The 22,649-nt window shown below is 43.5% G+C and overlaps 1 protein-coding gene across 1 annotated transcript in view; it reads right to left on the bottom strand.

The window, feature by feature from the left end:
- Positions 1 to 6,599: 6,599 nt before the first annotated feature.
- The window catches only part of ARPC2 (actin related protein 2/3 complex subunit 2), a 29,427-nt gene continuing 13,377 nt past the window's right edge, over positions 6,600 to 22,649 (bottom strand). Inside the window, exons 5-11 of the mRNA XM_036320908.1 lie at positions 22,518 to 22,563; positions 19,192 to 19,378; positions 18,444 to 18,537; positions 11,929 to 12,055; positions 10,048 to 10,148; positions 9,622 to 9,722; positions 6,600 to 7,051 (exon numbers count right to left, since the gene is read on the bottom strand). Of these exons, the coding sequence (XP_036176801.1) occupies positions 7,027 to 7,051; positions 9,622 to 9,722; positions 10,048 to 10,148; positions 11,929 to 12,055; positions 18,444 to 18,537; positions 19,192 to 19,378; positions 22,518 to 22,563 (681 nt within the window). The 3' untranslated portion in view covers positions 6,600 to 7,026. The remainder of the gene's footprint in view (positions 7,052 to 9,621; positions 9,723 to 10,047; positions 10,149 to 11,928; positions 12,056 to 18,443; positions 18,538 to 19,191; positions 19,379 to 22,517; positions 22,564 to 22,649) is intronic.

Genomic DNA, 22,649 nt, shown 5'->3' with positions numbered 1-22,649 from the left:
CACTGATGCTGGGGCTGGGGGAAAGGGCCGTAAACAAGGGGTAAGGTTATTATGCAAATTTCAGTCAAGGTCTTCTACACTGATAAGACTTTCTAGAGATAAGGTCCTTCCCCTTCTTCCTGGTACACTGAGGAAGACACACTTGCAAATGGAGAGGTCCCTACAAGCACAAATATCTTTTACAAAGAGTAACTTCTACTTGGTTTTCAGAGCTTCTTCCAAGTCAGAGGGTTTCTTAAAATTAACCAGCCTAAAATAATCCTTATGCTAAAGAGACATATTTGCGGGTGACAAATTCTGTTCCCTTACAGCTCCCAGGCTACAAACCAGAACAGCATGTCACTGTTCTGGATACTGTAGGCACTTGTAACATAATGGTATTTGTGTAATGCATTTTGCTACATCACTAAATGATAGGAATTTTACAACTGCATAATCTTTTTTTAAAATGTATTTTTATTGATTTCAGAGAGGAAGGAAGAAGGAGAGAGAGATAGAAACATCCATGATGAGAGAGAATCATGGATCGGCTGCCTCCTGCAAGTCCCCCACTGCGGATTGAGCCCACAACCCGGGCATGTGCCCTTTACTGAAATTGAACCTGGGACCTTTCAGTTCGCAGGCTGACACTCTATCCACTGAGCCAAATCAACTAGGCTGCATAATCTTTTTTAAAAAATATTTTTAGCCCTAGCCGGTTTGGCTCAGTGGATAGAGCCTTGGCCTGCGGACTGAAGGGCACCTGGTTTGATTCCAGTCAAGGGCACACGCCTCAGTTTCGGGCTTGTGCATCTAAGAAGCATTCTTTTTTTTTTCTTTTTTTCGAATTAAAGAGTCACATTTATTGCAATCCGGGACTATGAGGGGCCATTCCCCAAATCTCATAGTCCTAAGAAGCATTCTAAAAATGTGTGCACAATGAAGGAAACTGGTGCTGTTTTGTTTATATGTTATATTAGGCTTTTCAAAACTAAGCTAAATGCACCCAAAATATGTCCCAGATGGCAGTGCTCTACATGGGTCCCTTTTTTTCTGGCATTCTATGCCTTTTGGTCTGTTGTGCAGGAGGCAGCCGATCAGTGATTTGCTCTCATCAATGATATTTCTATCTCTCCCTTCCTCTCTGAAATCAATTAAAAATATTTTTAAATATATATATTTTTATTGATTTCAGAGAGGAAGGGAGAGATAGAAACATCAATGATGAGTGTCTGTCTTCTCCTCTACATGTCATTGGCCCCCAATTGTGTGTGTGTGTTTGGGGGGGCAGTACTGAGGGGTTGCGCAGAAAGCTTTGGTTTATGGTTTGAATTCCTTGGTCAAGTAAATTAGGCAATGCCAGCCGCTGTGGGTTTGTCCTTGGAGAAAATGTGGGCCTGACAAGATGGAGAGGACATTCTGGAAGGCTTTGCTGGAGAAATAAAAGCTACCTTTTCTGTCTTCTCTGGAGCCCTTCATTCTCATAACTTTGTTTCTGTTGGTATAATTAAATTCGGAAAGGTAAGATGTTGCATCCACCTGCTTAGAGCAGACCCAGGTCCTGGCCCTTTTCAAATTCATCCCACATTTAACTTAAGGATTTGGAACATGCAGTGATAGGTTACATAGTTCAGTTTTATATCCTATTGTATTAATGTATTTTCCTGTTTGAAAACAGTTATGATAGTCCTTTGGGGGAGAATCCAGTATTGGCAAAGTTAAATGTATTTTTTAAAAAATATATTTTATTGAGTTTTTAGAGAGGAAAGGAATGGGGTAGAGAGAAACATCAATGATGAGAATCATTGATTGGCTGCCTCCTGCATGCCTCCCACTGGGGATCAAGCACACAACCCAGGCATGTGCCCTTGGCTGGAATCGAACCCGGGACCCCTCAGTCCACAGGCTGACGCTCTATCCATTGAGTCAAACCAGCTAGGGCTAAATGTATTTTAAACGGAAAGTTTTTAGAATGTTGAAAAGTAATTGAAAAAAGTGACGAGTAAATGTCTAGGCCAAGATATTCCAATAAACCTTTCAGAAGCCTTAGAAAAAAAAGAAAAAGAAACATCAATGATGAAAGAATCATTGATTGGCTGCCTCCTGCATGCCCCACACAGGGGATTGAGCCCGCAACCTGGGCAAGTGAACGCTGCCAGTCAGGCTACATTTGCATAATCTTATGGGACCACTGTCCCATGTGCAGTCCTTTAAAGACCAACATGTCTTTTTAAGAAAAGTATGTTTTTATTGATTTCAGAGAGGGAGAGATACCCTGACTAGGGATTGAACACCAGCAACCCTTCAGTGCATGCGGTGCATGGGATGACACTCAACCAACAGCCACACCAGCCAGGGTCAAATGTCTTTAAGTAGTGCATGACTGCATAGTGAGAGGAAGGGCAAGTTCAGGGTTAGAAAGCCCAGAGGTGCCCCCATTTCTACATCATATCCAGTGTGGCTTTCGGGTGAGGGAGAGAAGCCAGTTACACGCCCTGAAATGGAAGGGAACAGGCTAAAACTGCAGCAAGAAAGCTGGAGGTGAGACATTAGGAAACACTTCCTCGCTCAAGAGCACAGGTGGATGGACAAGGGGACTTTGGAGTTCTCTGGGGGAAACCAGGGTTGAAGGACTGGAGGCACAGCTGTCAGGGGTCCTAGAGAGGCAGGACTTATGTTGGGACAAAGTGGGTAGGGGAAAGCATCTAGCCTCAAACCCATCCTCGAGGAAGCCGGTGGGCGAGGGACACTGGGTTCCAACAGATTGTCCTCAGCCCCACACTATCTATTGGACAGAAGTCAGAGGCTCTGGGAGAGTTCATCCTGGAGTCTGGACAGGAGTGGGTGTGGGGCCCCTCGGATATTGGACTGCCAGGAATAAACAGACCTCCGTCTGTTCCCAGCTCTGGCCTCCTCCCTGAGGGATCCAGGATGTCTGTGTTTCTTCTTACTGCTCTGTCTAAACACTGTGTGTGGGATGACGTGTGAAGGGGGAACAGCTTAGGCGGTGGGAATTGGGAAGCCTGGGTTCTATCCCCTGCTCCCTCAGCCATTTCTTCCTTACTGGATCATCCAGTTCCTCTCTGCTCCCCCACAATCCCTGCAACTGACTCATCTGCCATTTCTCCTTTACCCAAAGGAGTCCTAATGCAGGCAGCTTGCAAATGCTCCATTGAGCTGACTCTGCAGGCTCTACCACCCAGCCCCACCCAGTTCTCCTTTCCTCAGGTAAAGTCTGCATCATGGTGCCCAATCCAGACTCTGGCAGGGAACGTTCTGGGCCTCCTTTGCCCATTCCATTCTCTTGGATATATGATATTTGCGGATCCTCCTTGAGCCGCTGTTCAACCCTTCACTAGCTCTTGGGAGTCTCTGAAAGGTTCGGGGCACAATCGTGTGACTGAAATGGCCAGGATCCTGGCTTCAGGAAGCCCTAAGTCAGCTATATGGCAGAAGAACCCCTGGCCCTGTTAAGGTTAAACAGCCAGATTCTCCACCTCTCCCCAGGAGCCAAAGGAAATTGCACTGCTTTTATCAATTTCCAAAGGGAGAAGTATTGCTTGAACTCAGATAGCACCCACTCCCTCCAGTAGACCCAGGCTTGGGTCTTAGGCCTCTACAGAGCTTTTGGGAGGAGTGCCTATCACTCCAACTTTGAATGACACCAAAGGGGACTGAAATGGCAACTGCAAATACCACCTCTGATGTAGCAGCTGGCACTGCTTTCTTTTCCGGATTGCAACTTCCTGTCCTTTCATCCCCACCCCTCTACTTCCTATTAGTCTTATTGCCTTTTCTGCCAAGCTCCTAGATCTTAAATATATTTTTATTGATTTCAGAGGGGGTGAGGGAGAGATAGAAACATCAGTGATGAGAATCATTGATCAGCTACCTCCTGCACGCCCCACATTGGGGATTGAGCATGCAATCTGTGAATGTGCCCTCACCCGGAATCTGTGACCTCCTGATTTATATATAGGTCAACACTCAACCACTGAGCCACACTAGTTCTTAGCATACACAGGTCCCACTTTACCCAGGCACAGAGGGTCCCACCAACACCCTCCTCATCTCCCACTGCACCCAAGCAGAGAAAAATACCACCTCTCTTGGAAGGACCTTGGCTTATGTTGGACTTTGCTTCCTTAGCAGTCCTGCCACTTCTGATCCCCTTGAGTGTATAAGAATGGAACTTAAGATTTCTTAGATGGCATTATCAAGGATAATTATAGGCACTGTAATTGCCTATGTGATACCCAGTTATCTTCAAAAGCTGACCCTCATTATCTTGAGGCCTCCTTCCTCCCACAGTCCACAGGAACTTGGCTGAAGTTAGTGGGCCTTTGTCCACAAAGGGAGGGTCTTTCTACACCAATACCAAGTGTGTCTTGACACAGGTGAAGAAAAAGGAGCAAGTCTGGAGAGTCTTCACCCGCATGGACTTTTATAGGATACTGCCTTGGGCTCTACTGCTGTAAAAAATATGTAATGCCTTGTTTTTCCCCCTCTGTATTTTCTAAGCAATCTTGGCTTTATCATCTATAGATTGTATAGGCTTCAGATTTTCAGAAATCTGATTTCTACTATTGGCTGAGAGTACAAGTGAATTCCAACTTATTAAGGAGCTGTGCTCTAAACCCAGCAGGAAAGCAAAAACTGCTCCTAGTCAAAATTACCCTTGAAAACCCCTACTAGCTATTAACGGGTGCTATTTGAGTTCAAGCAATACTTTTCCCTTTGGAAATTGATAAAAGCACTGCAGTTGGCTCCTGGGGAGACGTGGAGAATCCGGTTGGTTAACCCTAACAGGACCAGGGGTACAGAATACATACATACATGTCACCATCACCCAATATATCTAATTTAGCCAGGTTTTCCAGCTAACAGGAGTAGGTGACAAGGGGCTATGTCCCAGGAAAATGCTGGGCAGATTTCATGTGGTGTACTCTTCCCACTGGAGGCCACAGGGTCAGCACAAGCCAGGGGATAGGATAGCACTCTCCAGGGGACATGTTTGTTGGGACCAGCACATAACTCCCTGACTGCATCCCGAGCTAAGGGCCCATTTAAAGGAAGTCAAATGAAGTGTAGGTGACTAAATGACCTTGTGTGGCTTTCAAACTTTTTGACTATGACCTAAAGCATTTTACAATCCAGTCAAGATATGCATATATACCTTAAAACACATTTCAAAATTGGTACTTACCCTTCCTTAACAGATGTGATGAACTGATTGATCTAGTCTGTACTATTCTGTTTTTTAAAAATGCTGGTGACAAAGCTACACATGTGATAAAAATGCATAGAAATAACAAAAATGAGTGCATGTAAAACTGGTACAATCTGAGTGATGCCAGGACTATAACCACATCAGTTCCCTGGCTATGATACTAGCTATACAAGATGTTACCAGGGGTGAAAGGTACACAGGATCTCTGTATTACTTCTTACAACTGTATGTGAGATATAATTATCTCAAGATAGTACAGGAAATGAAAATGCTGGTTGTGATTCAGTCAAGAAATTTCACGATTCATTAACGAGCCTCAACCCAGCTTGAGCATTAGATGGAGACAAATTAAAAGGGAAAGGAGCCTGGATGGCATGGCTCAGTGGCTGAGCGTTGACCTATCAACCAGGAGGTCACGGTTTGATTCCAGGTCAGGGCACATGTCCCAGTTGCAGGCTTGATCCCCAGTGTGGGGCCTACAGGAGGCAACTAATCAATGATGATTCTCTCTCATCATTAATGTTTCTTTCTCTCCTTCTCCCTTCCTCTCTAAAATCAATAAAAATGTATTTTCTAAAAACAGGGAAAGGAGATAGAAACCATAAGGATGGCCCTCAGACCACTTTAGGTGCTCCTAAAATCCTCCTGGTAGTTCTTTACCAAACAAACTTTCTGAACCAAGTTTATTTTAGGGATCAGTGTCCTACTAAGGGACAGCATACTTTGCTAGGCTCTGTACTATTTGCTAGGTAAGAATCTCCCAAAGTGAGTTTTTTTGGAGTGCCAGTTTCTTGGGCTATTTATATGAGAAAGAAAAATGTGGCCACTTCGTTTGCATCAGATCCACACCTAAATACCTACCTGCAGAATCACACACTTCCTGGAACACACTGGGGAAATGCTATACATTATTCATGATAAAAGAATAAGCCAGAACACACTTTAATGTGCCTATCACTGTCCTGGGAGTTTCTTGGCTATAGCCAGACAGACTTAGTAACAGAGCTTTAGAGCAAACTTATTCAAGTTTAGTTAGAAATACCAACCAAGAGCTCACTAGCTAGCCATTCTCTCTAAGCAGCGGTTCTCAACCTGTGGGTCGCGAACAATGAAAATACATCCTGCATATCAGATATTTACATTACGATTCATAACAGTAGCAAAATTATAGTTATGAAGTAGCAACGAAAATAATTTTATGGTTGGGGGTCACCACAAAATGAGGAACTGTATTAAAGGGTCACGGCATTAGGAAGGTTGAGAACCACTCTAAAGGAAGGCTTGAGGGGCTCTGGAGCCTGAGGTTTTCCAGTTCAGGTCTGCAGATTCCTCATCCTCCATCTCTCCTCTCTTTTGGACTCACAGTCTAGAAACCCAGCAAATTCTCATGTAAGATAGAAAGATTTTCTTTATTAATGACCCCAACCGTATTTCTTTAGATACAGGAGTTTTGAACTCAAATACTCAAGAGAAAACAAGTTAAGATTGCATTATCCTGCAACTCATTACCAGTAACATATTGCAAAGCAAAAGAGCTTGGTAGGAGGGTGGAAGGGAAGGGGAGTGAGGAGGGGAAGATAAAGAAAAGGAATTAAGTTGATCAAGTGGATTTTTTTTTTTTTTTAATTCTTGGGAACTATCAAGTCCTTGCAAGCACAGCTCGTTTCTGCAGATTATTTTCCAACGTGTACAAAATGGAACCTAAATGGAGAATCCCTTGAGAACCTGAAGAGGCGCAACATTAAAAGCTACGATTATCCAGTAGCAAGTGTTCCATCCTTCAGTTGCCAGCCGCTTCCTCTTCCTGTTCCCAAGAGTTAGCGGGATGAAAACGTCTTCCCCCTTTAAAAGCAGAGAATAAGTGTAAAGGCTAGTTTCGGGTTCACCTTACCTTCTACCCACACTCCTGAACTAGGGATGGGGTCCCAAAGAGACACTAAGCATGAGGTGGAAAGGTTCCACCAGCTCTTTCATTCTATTGAATACTTTCAGGTACCAGGAAAAACCTGCGTTAAGTCCATGAGGACATTCAACCTCCCCAGTAGAAAGGAGAATCATTTGTCCAGTTTCTGGATGGCCTAGATCTACTTGTGTAACAGTGGGCTCAAGCCTTTTCCTTGTAGAGATCAGGCTCCTTCTACACAGCTTATAGCTTTTTGGGCAGCAGATGGCAATCCCATTTTAAATCTTTCACCATGGAGGCAGAATGATCAAAGAAGTAACCCTCAACTACACTGTGGGTTACAGAACACCTGCCTGGCTAGGCTTCTGGGTTGTGTTCTACCCACTAGTCCCCCACAAGGGCAGCTTTGAGAACAGGTAGGTTCTCAATGACAGAGTAGTATTTGCTAAAGCAGCCTGGAAGCAAGAGCTGAGAACTATGGGAAATTTTTCCTGCCCTGAATGTCCCACCACCCCGAAATGAAACCATCCCACCTTTAATAAAAAGCTCATGAGCATTTGATTCTGGCAGAGCACTGTGGGTGCTGATGGTTGGCTTCTGATCCAGGCCATTTCTTGCAGCCGGCCTGCCACCCTATTACATGCTGTTCATGGTTCTGCAGACCCCTTCTGCTCCGTTGTACCAGGGAGTGAGTGTGTGTGTGTGTGCGTGTGTCCTGGCTTCTCCTGCCCACCCTTAGTAACAATCTGGTTTTGGGGATGGCTGCAGTTGTCTGCCTCCCCCTTCCTTCTGCGGCCCACCTCTGCCAAAGAGAGGCTATGGGACAGAAAAAGGCAAAGCTGCTCTTTGTAAGTCCCAGGGAGGATGTTTATGGGCAATTTATTCATTTCAATGACTCATCCTTTCCAAGTTCCCCCATCAGGATAGAGTTGTTCTATCCTGCCCCTCAGACAACTGCACTCACTTTGCAGCGACCCTCAGGAGCACCTGTTGGCGTGTAGCAGGGTGCAGGAGGCATGGGGGAAACACTGGGCAGTGGCTGCCTAGTGGGCTCATCTCCTGAATGGACAAGCAGGCAGCCCTGTGACTCCCCGTGATGCCCAATGTTTGGTGTGTGACAGGCTGGCCAGGTCAGGCTTCCTTCTGCTGTCCCTAGCTGCTTGTTTACCTCCTGGGCTCTACCAAACTGCCTTCTCTCCCCTGAGTTCTGAAAGTGGCACAAAATGGGTTGCCTCACACTCAAGGTCACCAAAGTGGTGCCTGATGAGAAAAGTACTCCTGTGGAAAGTGAGCAAAGAAGGGAGGTTGTAAACTCCAGGATGGAGGCAAGGTTCTGGAGGGGCAGAAAGAACATGTGTGTCTCAGCACTTACACCTGCTTCTGCCTCCCCCGCATTCGCCACCCCATTTTAGGATAGGCCAGAAGCTGCAGAAGGAATCATGCTGCCATTTTGTTGCCAGAGTACCTGGACATCTCTCTAAGCAGAGGATCTAGTTACAGGCTGAACAGCACTTGGCTCTGGGCAGGAGGCAGAGAGCTACTCCAGAGAAAGGCCTTTGGTACTAATTTCCTAAAGAGACCAGAAGTCTCCAAAGCCTTTGCCTGAAGAAGTCAGGGGTGACTTTAACTGCTGTCTGGTGTTTCAGCGGTTGAAAGCCCTCTACTCAGGCACATTAAGAGCAGATACTCCTTTCATCCAGTTAAGTGGCAGCAGAAACTACCTTGCCAGACGAGAGAGCTTGAAGCTTTATGCATACCACACCTACCAAAGTTACCTGCAAGAGTGCTAGGTGTTGGCAAATACACTGGGTGTGAGGGGCATGGGGGGTGGGGGGCTGCAGGGGAATGTGGGAGGGAGGCTTAGGTCCCCTCAATACTGTAATTCAATGGGCACAAAAGACAGCAAATAAGCACCTATTACCTTATTTTAAGAAAGGGATTGCCTAAACGTCACCAGAAAGGGAACCAAGGCCTGGCACCTTGCACAAAGACCTAAATCTCCAGGCTCTATATCAAGAGGCCTCTTCGGCACACACCCACCATTTCCATCCCTGATAAAGACAACCTCTTCTCCATGCAAAATGCCTGCTGAGGAGCAGACCAGGAAAAAGAACACTGGTGTGTGTTTCCAGGCCTATTTACTCAAGTAAATGTTGTTAAAGTTAATTGCTCCTTCTTCAGGAAGACCTTGGGAAGGGTAACACTGACCTCAACACAGGCCCAAAGAGAACACAGCCTATCTGGGTAAAAAGGTCCCGTTGTGTTCTAGCTGCCATTCTTCTAGCTCACAAGCATGTGGGAATAAGGAAACACAGCCCCGCCTACTCAGAAAAGAAAACCTGTTCACCCCACCTTTAGTCTGTCTGGTAGCTGAGACCTAACCCTGCCACCTCACATATGGATAGCTCCTGCCCAGATCCCTGAAGGGCCAGGCTACCAACACCCACTATTTCCTGCTTAGTGAGCTCAGGAGAGGAAGGTGGTCTTGCTGTGGGCTCGCCCTACTCACGTGATTGTTTTCATTTCTTTCTTCTCGGCATCTGGGCGTGCACGGTTCAGCACCTTGAGGAAGTCGGATGTTTTTGCCCGCATACGTGTGTGAATATAGGCCTGGAGGCAAACACATTGAGTACTGAAGCAGAGTCCTGTACTAGAAAGACAGCTTTGCTTTCACTAGAAGTTATCAGGAAGGATTGGAAACATACCCTGGACTGACACAGGGCCTTGCAGGGAAGCAGGAGGCATACATTCATCTCTCTGCTAGGGGGAGTGGTGGTAGGGGGAGAGATGAACAAGACTATGATTTCCTAACCTCTAGAACCATCTACTTAGAGTTCACAGCAACAGCCTGGACTACTGGATGACTTTTTGTTATCAGCTCTGGTGGAGAGAATGACCGAGAGCACAGGAGCCGAGATGTTGTGGCTCCTCTCACCTTAGAGCACTTGATGTGGTAGTGCAGGTAGTCCCGGAACGTGTGGATCAGGTTGATGGTATTGTCTCGAGCGCTGGCATTGGTGTGGCGAGGGAACAGCACTGGGGGGCACAAACAAGGAGTCAGCATGTAACACCAATGCCAAAGGCAGGAAGACCAGTAACCCACAGTCAGTTCCCATCTCCTGCTTAAGTACCATCCACTCGTTTCATGCCCAGGCTGTCAGATTTTCCTCCTTGAGACCAGGAAGGGATAAATACCTTAACTAGGGCACATGCCAGTGAGTGCAGGTGGGGGACACTGAGAAAAAGGAGGAGATCATGGCAGAAAACAGAGTTCCCCAAGGAATGGGTGTGGCCCTGGCATTCATCCCAGGTCCGGATTCTGTGGCTTTGCACTCCCAACATAATAAAACCTTGCCTGCCACATGCCCACTAGCTCCTGCCTCTGCAGCTCAGCAATCTCTTTGAAAGGTGATACTAGTATCTACTAACTTTGGAGAAAACACTTTAACTTAAGAAATCAGGATTAGGCCCCAGTTGGTTTGGCTCAGTGGTAGAGCAACAGCCTTCGGACTGAAGGGTCCCAGGTTCGATTCCAGCCAGGGGCACATGCCCAGGTTGCAGGCTCGATCCCCAGTAGGGGGTGTGCAGGAGGCAACTCATCAATGATTCTATCTCATCATTGATGTTTCTCTCTCTCTCTCCCTCTCCCTTCCTCTCTGAAATCAATTAAAAAATATGTTAAAAAAAAGAAAAAAGAAATCAGGATTAGGAAACCTATGCCTGTCCTATGTCCTTGGTACTGAAGTAGAGTAAAACTTTGGAGAAACTAGATGCAGACAAGACCCTGTATTCCTGTGGTGAAAACCAAGCATTACGGTATAAACAATAAGGACCTGAACTTTCTTGATGAGGACAGGCAGGAGGGACTGTCTTGGATGGAGGCTGAGAAAAGCAGCTCCCATGGCACTGACCACCTAAAGACCTGTGCAGGCACTCAGCCCTCTGCACCTGCACCCCCGCCCCTGCCTGCTTTGGCTTCTTGAATCCTATTTCCTGCACCTACTCTACTCAGTGGTTTCACCATCAGCAAAATCCTAAGTATGAAGTTTTGCTGAAATGAAAAGGAATGTTCCCACGAAAAGAAGTGACCACCAGGGATAGGATAACTGCACTGTACAGAACCTAAGATGCTCATGGCTGGAAGTTTACCATCAGTTTATGTACCATAGAGACATGTACTGCCAATTAAACTGCCATATGCTATGAAATGTAGCTGCATCCTGACCTCATGAAAAGAAAAAATGTGTAGCTTAGATGTAAGGAAACAGGGTAAATCCACTCGCTCCTTTTAGCACTGAGGTGAATTAATGAAAACTTCACGAAAGGGGTCATTTTAGGGCATGAGGTACAGTGTGTGTACACAACGTTATTCCAAACTGTCAGCTCTAACAATGAGCCAAGCCAGCTCACTTAGGCAGAAACAGCTGTAAGATGGGAAGACCTGAATTCCTTCAGTGGAAAAAGTGGAATAAGTGAATCATGGTTGGAGCTTCAGCCTAACTCCAAAAAAACCCCAAGATATGCCAAATGACAGAGAACTCCCACCAGCTGCTCAGCAATGCTTACCTCCCAACACTTGACATCAGAGGCTACCCTGCCCCCCTTAGGTTTTAAAACAGGAAAAAGGAGAGATGACTACTGTACATGACCTGTAATTAGTGTCTTGTGACACCCCCCCTTACAGTCATGGCAATAGGAACAATTTGGTATGCTTGCTTTTGCCCCCTCCCCCTTTAACGAAGGTCTGTCCAGGGCAGGCAGTCTGTAGTCTGAACGCATCAAAGGCACACCAACATGGTGACCTCACCCTGCTTACCGAAGGTAATGTAGCCAATGTTGTCACCCACAGCAGCATCGGTGTCTTTCAGCTCCAGAGGAGGTTCCCTGTGGCTAAAGAGGACCTGTGGGGCCGTGTGGCTGGCTCTGCGTCCTTCTTTGAACTCCTGCCAGGACAAGCAAAGGTAATCTGGTGTAAGATGAATAGAACTTATGTTACGGGGTTTGCCCTATGGGGTGTGACCTTTTAGCTCCCTGGACCAGTAGATGACTAAAACTCAACTATACCTAATGTGAAATATTCCAAGTGCTGGCTGCTAACAACGCACTTCAGATTAAAAAACGCAGAAGTCACAATTTACTTAAGTTCAATATTCAAAATGCGATGAAAATCATTGTTAATCTTCCCTTTCTCTTGTTTTAGAATATCATAGGTGATAGAATCGTATCTGAGATTAAACAGATGACAAATTGCAATACACTGCGAGAACCAGATTACGTTTAAGATAAGGGCTACTACTTAATAGTTTTGTCGATTCAATGTGAAGGAGGTAATATTTTTCAAGAAATCTTTAAAATTTCTGGATGAATGGAACCCAAGCTTAAACTTGGTTAAGACTTCAAGAGCAAGTCTCAATTCCTTTTATCTTTGCATATACGCCCTGATGAGCAGACCAATTTTTTTTATCACTCCCCTCACCCGCATCTCCACTTTTTTCAGTCTCATGAATACCACATTTTCTCTGGCTCTGGGTGTTAACACAAGTCTTGTTTCACTGAAATATCTTAGATCCTGTTACTATTTAGAATTCATCAATGAGACTTTAGACGAAATTTAAGCTGTTCATGGGGCAGAAGACAACGCAGTTAAAGAAGCTGAGTTGTCCTAGTGTTCACTGAGACAAGGAGACCGTGTCACATGAGAAATGAAAACCTAATGTTTAATTCTGGCTCTTGAATGGCCCTGCACTAAATAAACAGCCACCATGCTGCATAAGAGCTCATCACCTTTAACAAAACGAGCCCACCCATCCTTAACAAACTACAGCAAAATGACTGAGGATAAGACAATCAGCCACTCCATCCTTGTTCAAATCTCCAAGTCTCAAGCTTTTCCAATCCACACATTCCTGTGTAAATAGAAAAGTGATACAAGGCATCCCTGTCTCAACCCAGATCTGTAAGAACTGAACTAGATTTTCTAGCAATGCCAGTAAGACCAGATGATCCAAAGTCACTGAGAGATGGCAGAAGGATGGAACCAAGGGCTTAACCAAGACCTGAGTTTTATGAGCACTAAAAGCATGTTTAAACAGCCGCTCTTCACTACGCTCAACTATGACCTCTTTAATAATGCCATCCCCAGCAGCCTGGGGCAGCTGGCTTCTCTCTCCTTTGGTTTCCCATGTCTTTTCTACAAACCTCTACTATGACACTGCACTATTTATTAATGCAGCTGGCTTCCCTACCAGGTTGTGAGTTCCTCAAGCCAAGGATTCTGCTTTATTCCTCTAGCTTTTCCTTTGTCCTTCAAAGAGGCTGCCTAGCACATGGATTGCTGAATAAAAAAAAGCATTTCTACCCTAGCTGACTTAGTGTCATACATTCTACAGGAAGGAACAGAAACTATATTTCCTTTTGGAGGTAGGAATAATACACATTGATCAGGAAGCCCCCAGCAAATTAATGGCAAAGGAAGGATAACACTTGAGGAGTTCTAAAGTCTACTCTGGGATCTCAGTTGGTGGAAAATAAATCAACATAGCTAGGTTAGGTTACTCCCTTTTGAATTTTGTTCTCCAAAAGAAAATTATTTGGAGAAGCTGAAAAGGAGTTAAGATCATTCAAAATGGAAATTCCTAAAGCAAAACTCTAGAGATTGCCCATCTCTAGAAAACACCTTTCATTATGCAAAGTGGCTGGGAGGTTTTCTAACTTCTATCGGTTTTACTCTTCAGCCTCAGGGGAGAAAACAAAACAGATAATAACCATCTGCCAGCATTTTTTTGTGTTTAGTAAGTTTATCGAAGGCTCCGATTCACTTATAAAAGGCATTCATATCCAGACGCGGTATTTATAAATCTGAGGTGAAACTACTATTTCATTAGTTCTGCAGACAGAAAATAATACATTTAAGACTTAACAAATATACAGTACTTCTCATTTGGGACTATCCTTCAGAAATGTCATGTCTTTCTCTTTGGTTCTCTCTCTAAACACTTAAAAATCAACCCACCAACCCACCCAAATAGTTTCTTTCCTTAGTGTCTTTGTTACATATGTATCAGCAATACTATCTCTTTTTTCTCCCTCCAGGTAGGATGTTTTGAGCATCACAATACTATTTTTCTTTTCTGCAACAGCACAATTTATTATAGAAGTTCAGAATAAATCCAAGTATCTACAGAAGTTTAGTATATGATACAGGTAGCATCTTGAATCAGTAGTATAAACATGGGCTTTCAAATTATTGCTATTGGGACCAGTGGGTAGTCATGGCTGGCTGGCTGGGTCCATCTTTTATGTTACAGTCCAGGAGAAACTCCAAACAGATAATAAAAAAAATTTATGTGTAAAATGAAACTAAAAATTCTAGAAAAATAATACAGGTCAATTTCTTTTTTTCTTTAAATATATTTTTATTAATTTCAGAGAGGAAGGGAGAGGGAGAGGTAGAAACATCAACGACGGGAGAGAATCATCAATCAGTTGCCTCCTGCACGCTTCCTACTGGAGAGCAAACTTGCAACCCAGGCATGTGCCCCAACCCGGAATTGAACCGTGACCTCCTGGCTCACAGGCCCAACCACTGGGCTATGCCGGCCGGGCTAGGTCAATTTCTTTATAATCTTGAAGTAGGAAAGGAGTGTCTATGACTCAAAATCAAGAAAGCCATAAAGGACCAGATTGATCAATGTAATTATGTGTAAATAAGCACTTCTGCATGGGGGAATAAAAAGACCACAAAATCTAATGACAAACTGGGGGGAAAAATTGCAACTCTTATCACAGACAAATGGCTAATCTCCCTACTATATAAAGAAATAGAGAAGCCGAAACCGGTTTGGCTCAGTGGATAGAGCGTCGGCCTGCGGACTGAAGGGTCCCGGGTTAGATTCCGGTCAAGGGCATGTACCTGGGTTGCGGGCACTTCCCCATTGGGGGATGTGCAGGAGGCAGCTGATCGAAGTTTCTCTCTCATCGATGTTTCTGACTCTCTATCCCTCTCCCTTCCTCTCTGTAAAAAATCAATAAAATATATTAAAAAAAAAAAAAGAAATAGAGAAGATCAATAACCCAACTGAAAAATGGGTAAAGAACATAAAAAGACACCTCACAAGAAGAGAAAAACAAAAACCTTCAACATATAATAAAATATGTTTTGACCTTGCTCATAATGGAACATAGATACCATTTAAAATCCATTAGATTGAAAGAAATCCAAAAGTCTGACAACACTTTCTGAGGAAATGGGCATGCTAAAACGGGTGGAAGGGAAAATGGTACACCTTCTGTGGAAGAGGGCTTGGCAATATCTATCAAAATTACTGACTTTGGCCCTACCCAGTTTGGCTCAGTGGATAGAGCATTGGCCCAAGGACTGAAGGGTCCCAGATTCGATTCTGGTCAAGGGCATGTACCTCAGTTGCATGCTTGATCCCTATCCTTGTTCAGGGTGTGTGTGGGAGGCAACCAATCAATGTTTTTCTCTTTCCATCTCTTCCTCTCCCTTCTACTCTCTAAAAATCAATGGAAAAAGTATCCTTGGGTGAGGATTAACAAAACAAACAAAAAAATTACTGACTTTGACTCTGTTCCCAGGTCAGGAAAATATCTTATATCTATATATAAAAGCCTAAGTGACCGAATGACCGAACAACCAAACAACCAGTTCCTATGATGCGCACTGATCATCACAGGGCAGACACTCAATGCAGGAGCTGCCCCCTGGTGGTCAGTGCACTCCCATAGCCAACCTCCCTCAGCCCCTCCCCTGCGCAGCCAACCTCCTGTGGCCCTTCCCCCTGGCCAACCTCCTGCCACCCTGATCAGCCCTGATCGCCGGCCAGACCAAGGGACCCCACCTGTACACAAATTTGTGCACCAGGCCTCTAGTATTATTATATAATAAAAGCCTAATATGCAAATTGTCCCCTCAACCAGGAGTTCGACCACTCGCTATGACGTGCACTCACCACCAGGGGGTGGTGCCAAACATGGTGGGTGTCGGCAACATGGCGCTAGCAGTGGGCCACAATGGAGGCGCTGCCGGTCATGATGGGCCCTGTTGAGAGCAGGACCGTGATGGGATGGTGGAGCAGGTGAGTGGGTGGCGCCAAGCCAAGGCAGGTGCGAGTGGGGCTCCCAGGTGCAGAGTGAGCTGGGCAGGGGCCCGATGACTCAGACAGAGGGGGCACAGGGGGGCCCAGGGGCCCAGAGATCAGCTGGGACCTGCCCATCCACACCAGACACTCGCGCTTCGATTGCTAGCCAGGCCTAGAGGTCGCACCCATGCACAAAATTTCATGCACCAGGCCTGTAGTACATTATATATAATCACACATATATACAGATAGCGAGGGTCCTCAAAATATTATCTTCACAACTATCTAAAGAGGCAGAATGCTTGTGTCTTGTCCCTCAACATACAGAACCCAGTGGTTTCCATTGAACTTTTCTTAGTTACTGACTTTAAGATCTAATATGGAAAAATTCTAGTTTACCATACTCCAATCTCCAAGAGTCATTAATTGCTTCTCACAGAATAAGCATTGAAATGATGACATCTACCAGCCTTTCTCTTTGTGGGCATACATCAGCTTATAGATAGGCCTACAAAGATATGCACCAAATCCAGGCACTAGATCATTTATGTGAATGGGGACTGGAAACTCCCTGTCTTTTTTCTACAGGCAGTAGCATCCCTCAGAGTGTGTCTGCCAAATGACAAAAGCAGGAATTGTGTTCTGATCAGGCTGAAAGTGCATGTTGGCATGGGAAAACCCACAAAGGCCCACAGCAAGCAGACTAGTGACCATGAGGGACTCCAAACAGTGTCCCAGGTCACAACATTCTGTGCCAGGCATCCATTGTTCTTTCTCCTAGAAATTTAGAATCACTAGGTCCAAGAAAATGCACAGATTATTTATTTTGGGGGAAAAACTGGCAAAGTCAGTCTAGGTTTCTATAGTCATTTCAAATAAGTGACCCCAGACTTTAAATTTGGAGAGGGAGGCAGGCAGATGGCTTCCTGAACACAGCCATTTCACATTCCCAGACACCATATGAGTCTGCACAATGCCAGGCCAGTCACTAACTGGAGATACTGTCAGTACAAAAATGCAGAGACTTTGTTTTCTCTTTTAGACAAGTCCTCTATCACATGTACTGTGAGGGACGAGTTTACATTCATACACAAAAAAAGAATACACAAAATTCTCCTGGGAAACAAATCTCCAGTACACTCTCCAAGATAAGATCTGTTTAGAGTATAAAAAGAACTAAGATGTCGCCTGGAATAAAATGGAACAAGATTGGTAAAAACCAGCCAAATCTAAATATATACTTCATAGCTTTTAAAATTAGTTCGCTGGTCTGGATTTACCCCAATTTCTGAGCTACTGCATTTAATTCCCGTCAATTCTGCACAAAAATATATGAAGCTCATGTCTGGAGGCTTACATTTTGGACCCAATATATATATATATATATATATATATATATATATATATCTATATATCTATGTACACACACACACACACACACACACACACACACACACACACACACTTTCTCTCTAACATACACACAAAATTTATTACTCTCAAAGGCTGGAAGTATTCATATTCTAATTCTTCTGCATAGGGGCTACAAAATTAGAGTTTCTGATTCATTAGTTTACACACAAAAAGCCATGACAGATGGATCAAATTGAGATCACTTTTGAAGATTTCCCTAGCCACGTTGTAATAAGGTACCCTCACTATATAAAGCACAACTATCTTTCAACTCAAGAGACTGTCCCAGAATTCTTAAATCTCATCACCCTGCTAAGGAACAGAACGAACATAAAGTTTTTTGAAAATTTAACCACTATACTAGGTTTTGAATGCTAAGCCATTTCAGGAGAAATCAGCCTGGATACCACTTCATCATGAGCTCTCATGTCCCAGAGCCAGCAACTGATTAGCAGGTATCAGACTCAGAAATCTAGTGACACAAGTCAATAGACCTTGCCAGAAATCTGATGAATACAAGAGGATAGGAAGTGTGACCAAGCTTTAAATCAAAGACCCCCATGGCAGGAAGGATGCTTAATATTTTAGTCATATTGTTAGTATGTTAAATATTCAAATCACCCTCTAGTCCAGTCCTACAAAGGCTAAAACCACGAAGATACATTCAGTGAGTTTGGTGGGGGCTGTTTAATTAAATCTTCAACAAGGTCCAACATCAACAGAACTGACAGTTCTCTTTCCTGTGCCTATGGTGGGTTTTGGTGCCAGGTTATAAACCACCACGCTATGGTTTTGCCCCAAGATGTTCGCTCCATACCTGCATGAACACCTTTCCAATGACCACATCGTCGTCATCCTTAAACACTGTGCTGAAGACTACCGTGACTCTGTCCTTTTTAGACTCAACATACCTGAAGGGAACAAAACCCATGAGTAAGTACAGAATCAGAATGGGGTTTTGTTAAGAACTTGATCTATAAGTAAATTAGGAGGGTAAAGTCATAAATCTCTTAATTTATAAAACAAGGTATGCCCAGTGAGACTAAGTAGTTATGGCCAACAAAGTCCGTATAATAAATGCATGACCTGAGAGCGGCAGGAGATGAAAATCACCAAAGTAGATGTTATTAACTTTGTCTATATGATATGAAATGGAATCTCGAGTTAGTGATTCCCTGAACACCACTTTAAAAGTTTTACTTATTTACATACAATGAGACTCACAGCATGTAGATGACCCAAAAGTTACAATAACACAGAACCTATGGGCACCCTCTACCTCCTGATTATCTGGCTATATTACTGAAAGGGACTCAGAACTATGGTACCTTTAAGGAAAGCACTGGATTCTCTTTTTATCTTTTGCCAACGTTCAATACTGGAGACTAGGGAAGTAGCCTCCCCTCTGACCTCAAATCATACATCCTGGCTTGAAGAATTTATGAGAAAGACACTTCAGAGGAGGAGGGTTCACACAACAGTCTAAGGTTTGACTTGGCTGTATGCCTTTTGATAAGCGTGTGCGACAGCCACACCCAAGCTTCAGGACCATATTCTATACTCACATGGTCTCATCATCCCTATAATGGATAACTGCCCTGTTCTCTCCTTCCTTGCCCTCTTCTTGGAACTGGAAGTATTTCTCAAAGACAGAGGCAAAACAATTTCGTTTCAACATGCCAGCCTGATGCACAATGGAATCCTTGGATGCAGGCAGATTTTCAAGGTCGTATAGCAAAGAGACATTGTATCCTGGAGGGAAAAAAACACCCAGTATGATATTATTAAAAAAACAAAAACTTTCCAAGTTCTTATGACATTTTATTTTGTCTCCATGATCATACTTTTAACCCCGGTAGAATGCTGTCCATCCCCACCTACCTCATAGGACAAATGAGGTGAAATAAAATCTCAATTCTTGTAACATCACTGTAAATATATACAGCTAATTAACAAATGCTATGCAAAATTTGAATCAATATTGAAGATGACTGATTACAAATAAATGGATGACACACTCTGGAAAATTTGATTAAAAATTTAGTGTTCTATGCACAGTTGTGAAGGGGACTGAGTAAAATTTTTGAGATTTAATGTACCAAGTGCCAACAAACTGGGCATCTTTTTTTTTTTTTTAATATGCTTTTGAGTTTAGAGAGAGAGAAAGGGAGAAGTATAGAGAGACACCGATCGGCTGTCTCCTGCACACCCCCTACTGGGGATTGAACCTGAAACCCAGGATTGTGCCCTGACTGGAAATTGAACTCTTGGTTCATGGGTCTATGCTCAACCACTGAGCCACACTGGCAGGGCATTGGGTATCTTTTTGATAATAAAAATACCTCCTATGTAACATTCCAAGTCCTTTGTGGAAGGAGGCAGAAAATGGAAAAATCTAGAAAAAAAATATCTCCAGTAGTTTTTATTTGTATACACTAAATTTTTCAAAATGTTTGAAAATATTTTATTTCATTTGGTCTCCATAGGAATTCTTTGAAACAAGCAGGTCAGATGTTTATTCTCATTCAGAGGGAAAAAGAGCTTCAAACAGGCAAAGTGCCATGACAAATGCAGCATGACGGAGAGGCAGAGGCACCTCTATTTGGAGCTAAACACAACTGGAGCCAAATCCTGGCCTTGCCACTTTTGTGACCTTGGACAGATTGCCTAACCCCTCTAACTCTTGCATCTGTTAAAAAAGCGGGTGGTGAGATGGGGGAGACTTAAGAGAAAAGTACAATATTTAAAGTGTCTGGAACACAGCGAGTCATCAATAAATGAGGCAGAACAGAACTGAAATCCAAGGCTGCTGACCACTGCACTATCCTGGCTCCTTACAGCATACCGAGTACAAATGCCAGCACACAAGGCTGGCACACTTGACTATATAATGATATGATTACTATGTGCCCAAATTGCCTATAGATAAATATCTGTACATCACTGAGGATCATTTCATATTCTAGGCAACTGATGGGAATACTTTTATCAGAACTGCAAAGGATTTCATATTGCTGAACAACATCTTGAACCTTTAATTTAGTTTTTTCCCAAGAACATTCCTCAGTCTGTGTTTTTTGTTGAGTCTATCCTCATTGAGAGCATGAGCTATGTAAATCTCTATTCTAGATAGTGCTTAGCACATTTTTGGCCCTCCAATATTAAATAATATCAAGCATTATTCCTTTTTAGGGACCCAAAAACCAGTAAGCAAAAGACTACAAGATTAGATAAAAAAGGAAAATATTTAAAGTTGAGGTTTGCTAGCTTTAAGAAGCCAAATAAAACAAAATAAACAAAACCATTGCTGAAGTCAGACTTTAAGGCTTCTGATATGATGAAAAGAACATACTGAGGATGAAGAAAATAAAAAATCTAGTATGCCCTGCTGCATTTTCCAAACTTGCCCAGATAAACCCATAGAAAAAGAGGAGAGACACTATTTTCACATGTTTTGCACTTGTGTGAACACAGGTCTGTAATCTGACAATGTCTGTGCTTTAGCAGGGAGTGGAAAAAAGGCAGGTACAAAGCATAAGCTCTCTGTGTTTACTCCGGTTATACTGATAGATTTTAGGATCTGAGCTGTGACAAGCATGCCCAAGAGTTCCTACGTGATTTTTCTGTTTTAGCTCTGATTCTTCCTTCCCTTCTCTTCTCTTCTCTCCTCTCCTCTCCTCTCCTCTCCTCTCCCCTCCCCTCCCCTCCCCTCCCCTCCCCTCCCCTCCCCTCCCCTCCCCTCCCCTCCCCTCCCCTCCCCTCCCCTCCCCTCCCCTCCCCTCCCCTCCCCTCCCCTCCCCTCCCCTCCCCTCCCCTCCCCTCCCCTCCCCTCCCCTCCCCTCTTCTCTTCTCTTCTCTTCTTTCTCTTCCTCTCTCTCCTTCTCTCCTTCCATCCTCCCTCCAACTCCTTGATTCCTCTTAAAGTCTACAGTGTTATTTACCTTTGTTTTTTATTTCTGCAATATATTGGTACCATCAATTTGGAGATTAACACATTTCAGCATTCCTTATGGATGGCAGTTAAAACTCCCATCCACAAATACTCCTAGTAACAAGTTACATTCCAAAGGTACCTTTCTGTATTTGATATTTTGCTTCTAAGCAGCATATAGGAGACAGCAAGTATTGTAAGGGGAGTGGTGAGTCAGGGCCATGTCAGAAAAAAGAAGTCAATATGCTAGCAAAAGTAATTGCTATTAAAAGAAAGTGACAGACACATCTTCCTTCTTAAAACAATGTATTAATCAAGGTACCACAGCAATAATATTTGAGTAAAAAACAATACCCTCAAATGGTCTTACTACCTGGTCCAACTATGGGGCCCAGTTAAATGCCTCAAAATTTGAGATGATCACTTAATCATTCAGGGATGAAAATATTGCTTTTCTACTTTAAACTTCCTTTAAAGCAGTATAACATAGCTATTCTAATCAAGGATGGCAATGGAACTTTTTAATTCCTGTGGCTATTTTTGTTATTTAAAAATGTGAGAACAATTGTGAATATTCCTTTTCCTTCTCCAAAATGTGCTGTGTACAAAAAAAGGTATTACTAGGGATTGGGGTGGGAATCAATATTTGCTTAGTCTTTTCAAAAGGCATCTTAATCACCACAAAGGGGGCTCTCTGGCTGAAAGAATAATAAGAAAGTCAACTGGCCCCTTTAAATAAATGTGAAAAAACATACACCAATACTGTACACCACTCTGTGTACCATTATTGAACAATGCAAAGCCCCTTAAAAACTATTTTTATGGAGAGTTGAAGTGGGAACTGGGGTCATACAGAAATATTTGCAAGATAATAAACAAAATCCACTGGCTAAAAAAAGCATAGTACAAACAGGGCAGGTCTCTTTTTGTGTCTGTCCAGTCATATACATTGCCACGTACCTGATTCTGGATTTACCAAGAAGCTCCCATACACTCTCTTTAGTAACTAGAAAATACAAAAACAAATATGTTAATCCAAAGGTCATGATAATTTCATTATTTTTAAAGCACTGTGTTTGCCAAGCTTCTCCT

This window comes from Myotis myotis, unplaced genomic scaffold (assembly GCF_014108235.1).
Source record: "Myotis myotis isolate mMyoMyo1 unplaced genomic scaffold, mMyoMyo1.p scaffold_m19_p_8, whole genome shotgun sequence".
NCBI classification, from domain to species: Eukaryota; Metazoa; Chordata; class Mammalia; order Chiroptera; family Vespertilionidae; genus Myotis; species Myotis myotis.
The sequence above is the reverse complement of the archived record's forward strand: the minus strand, read 5'-3'. Positions and strand labels throughout refer to the sequence as shown.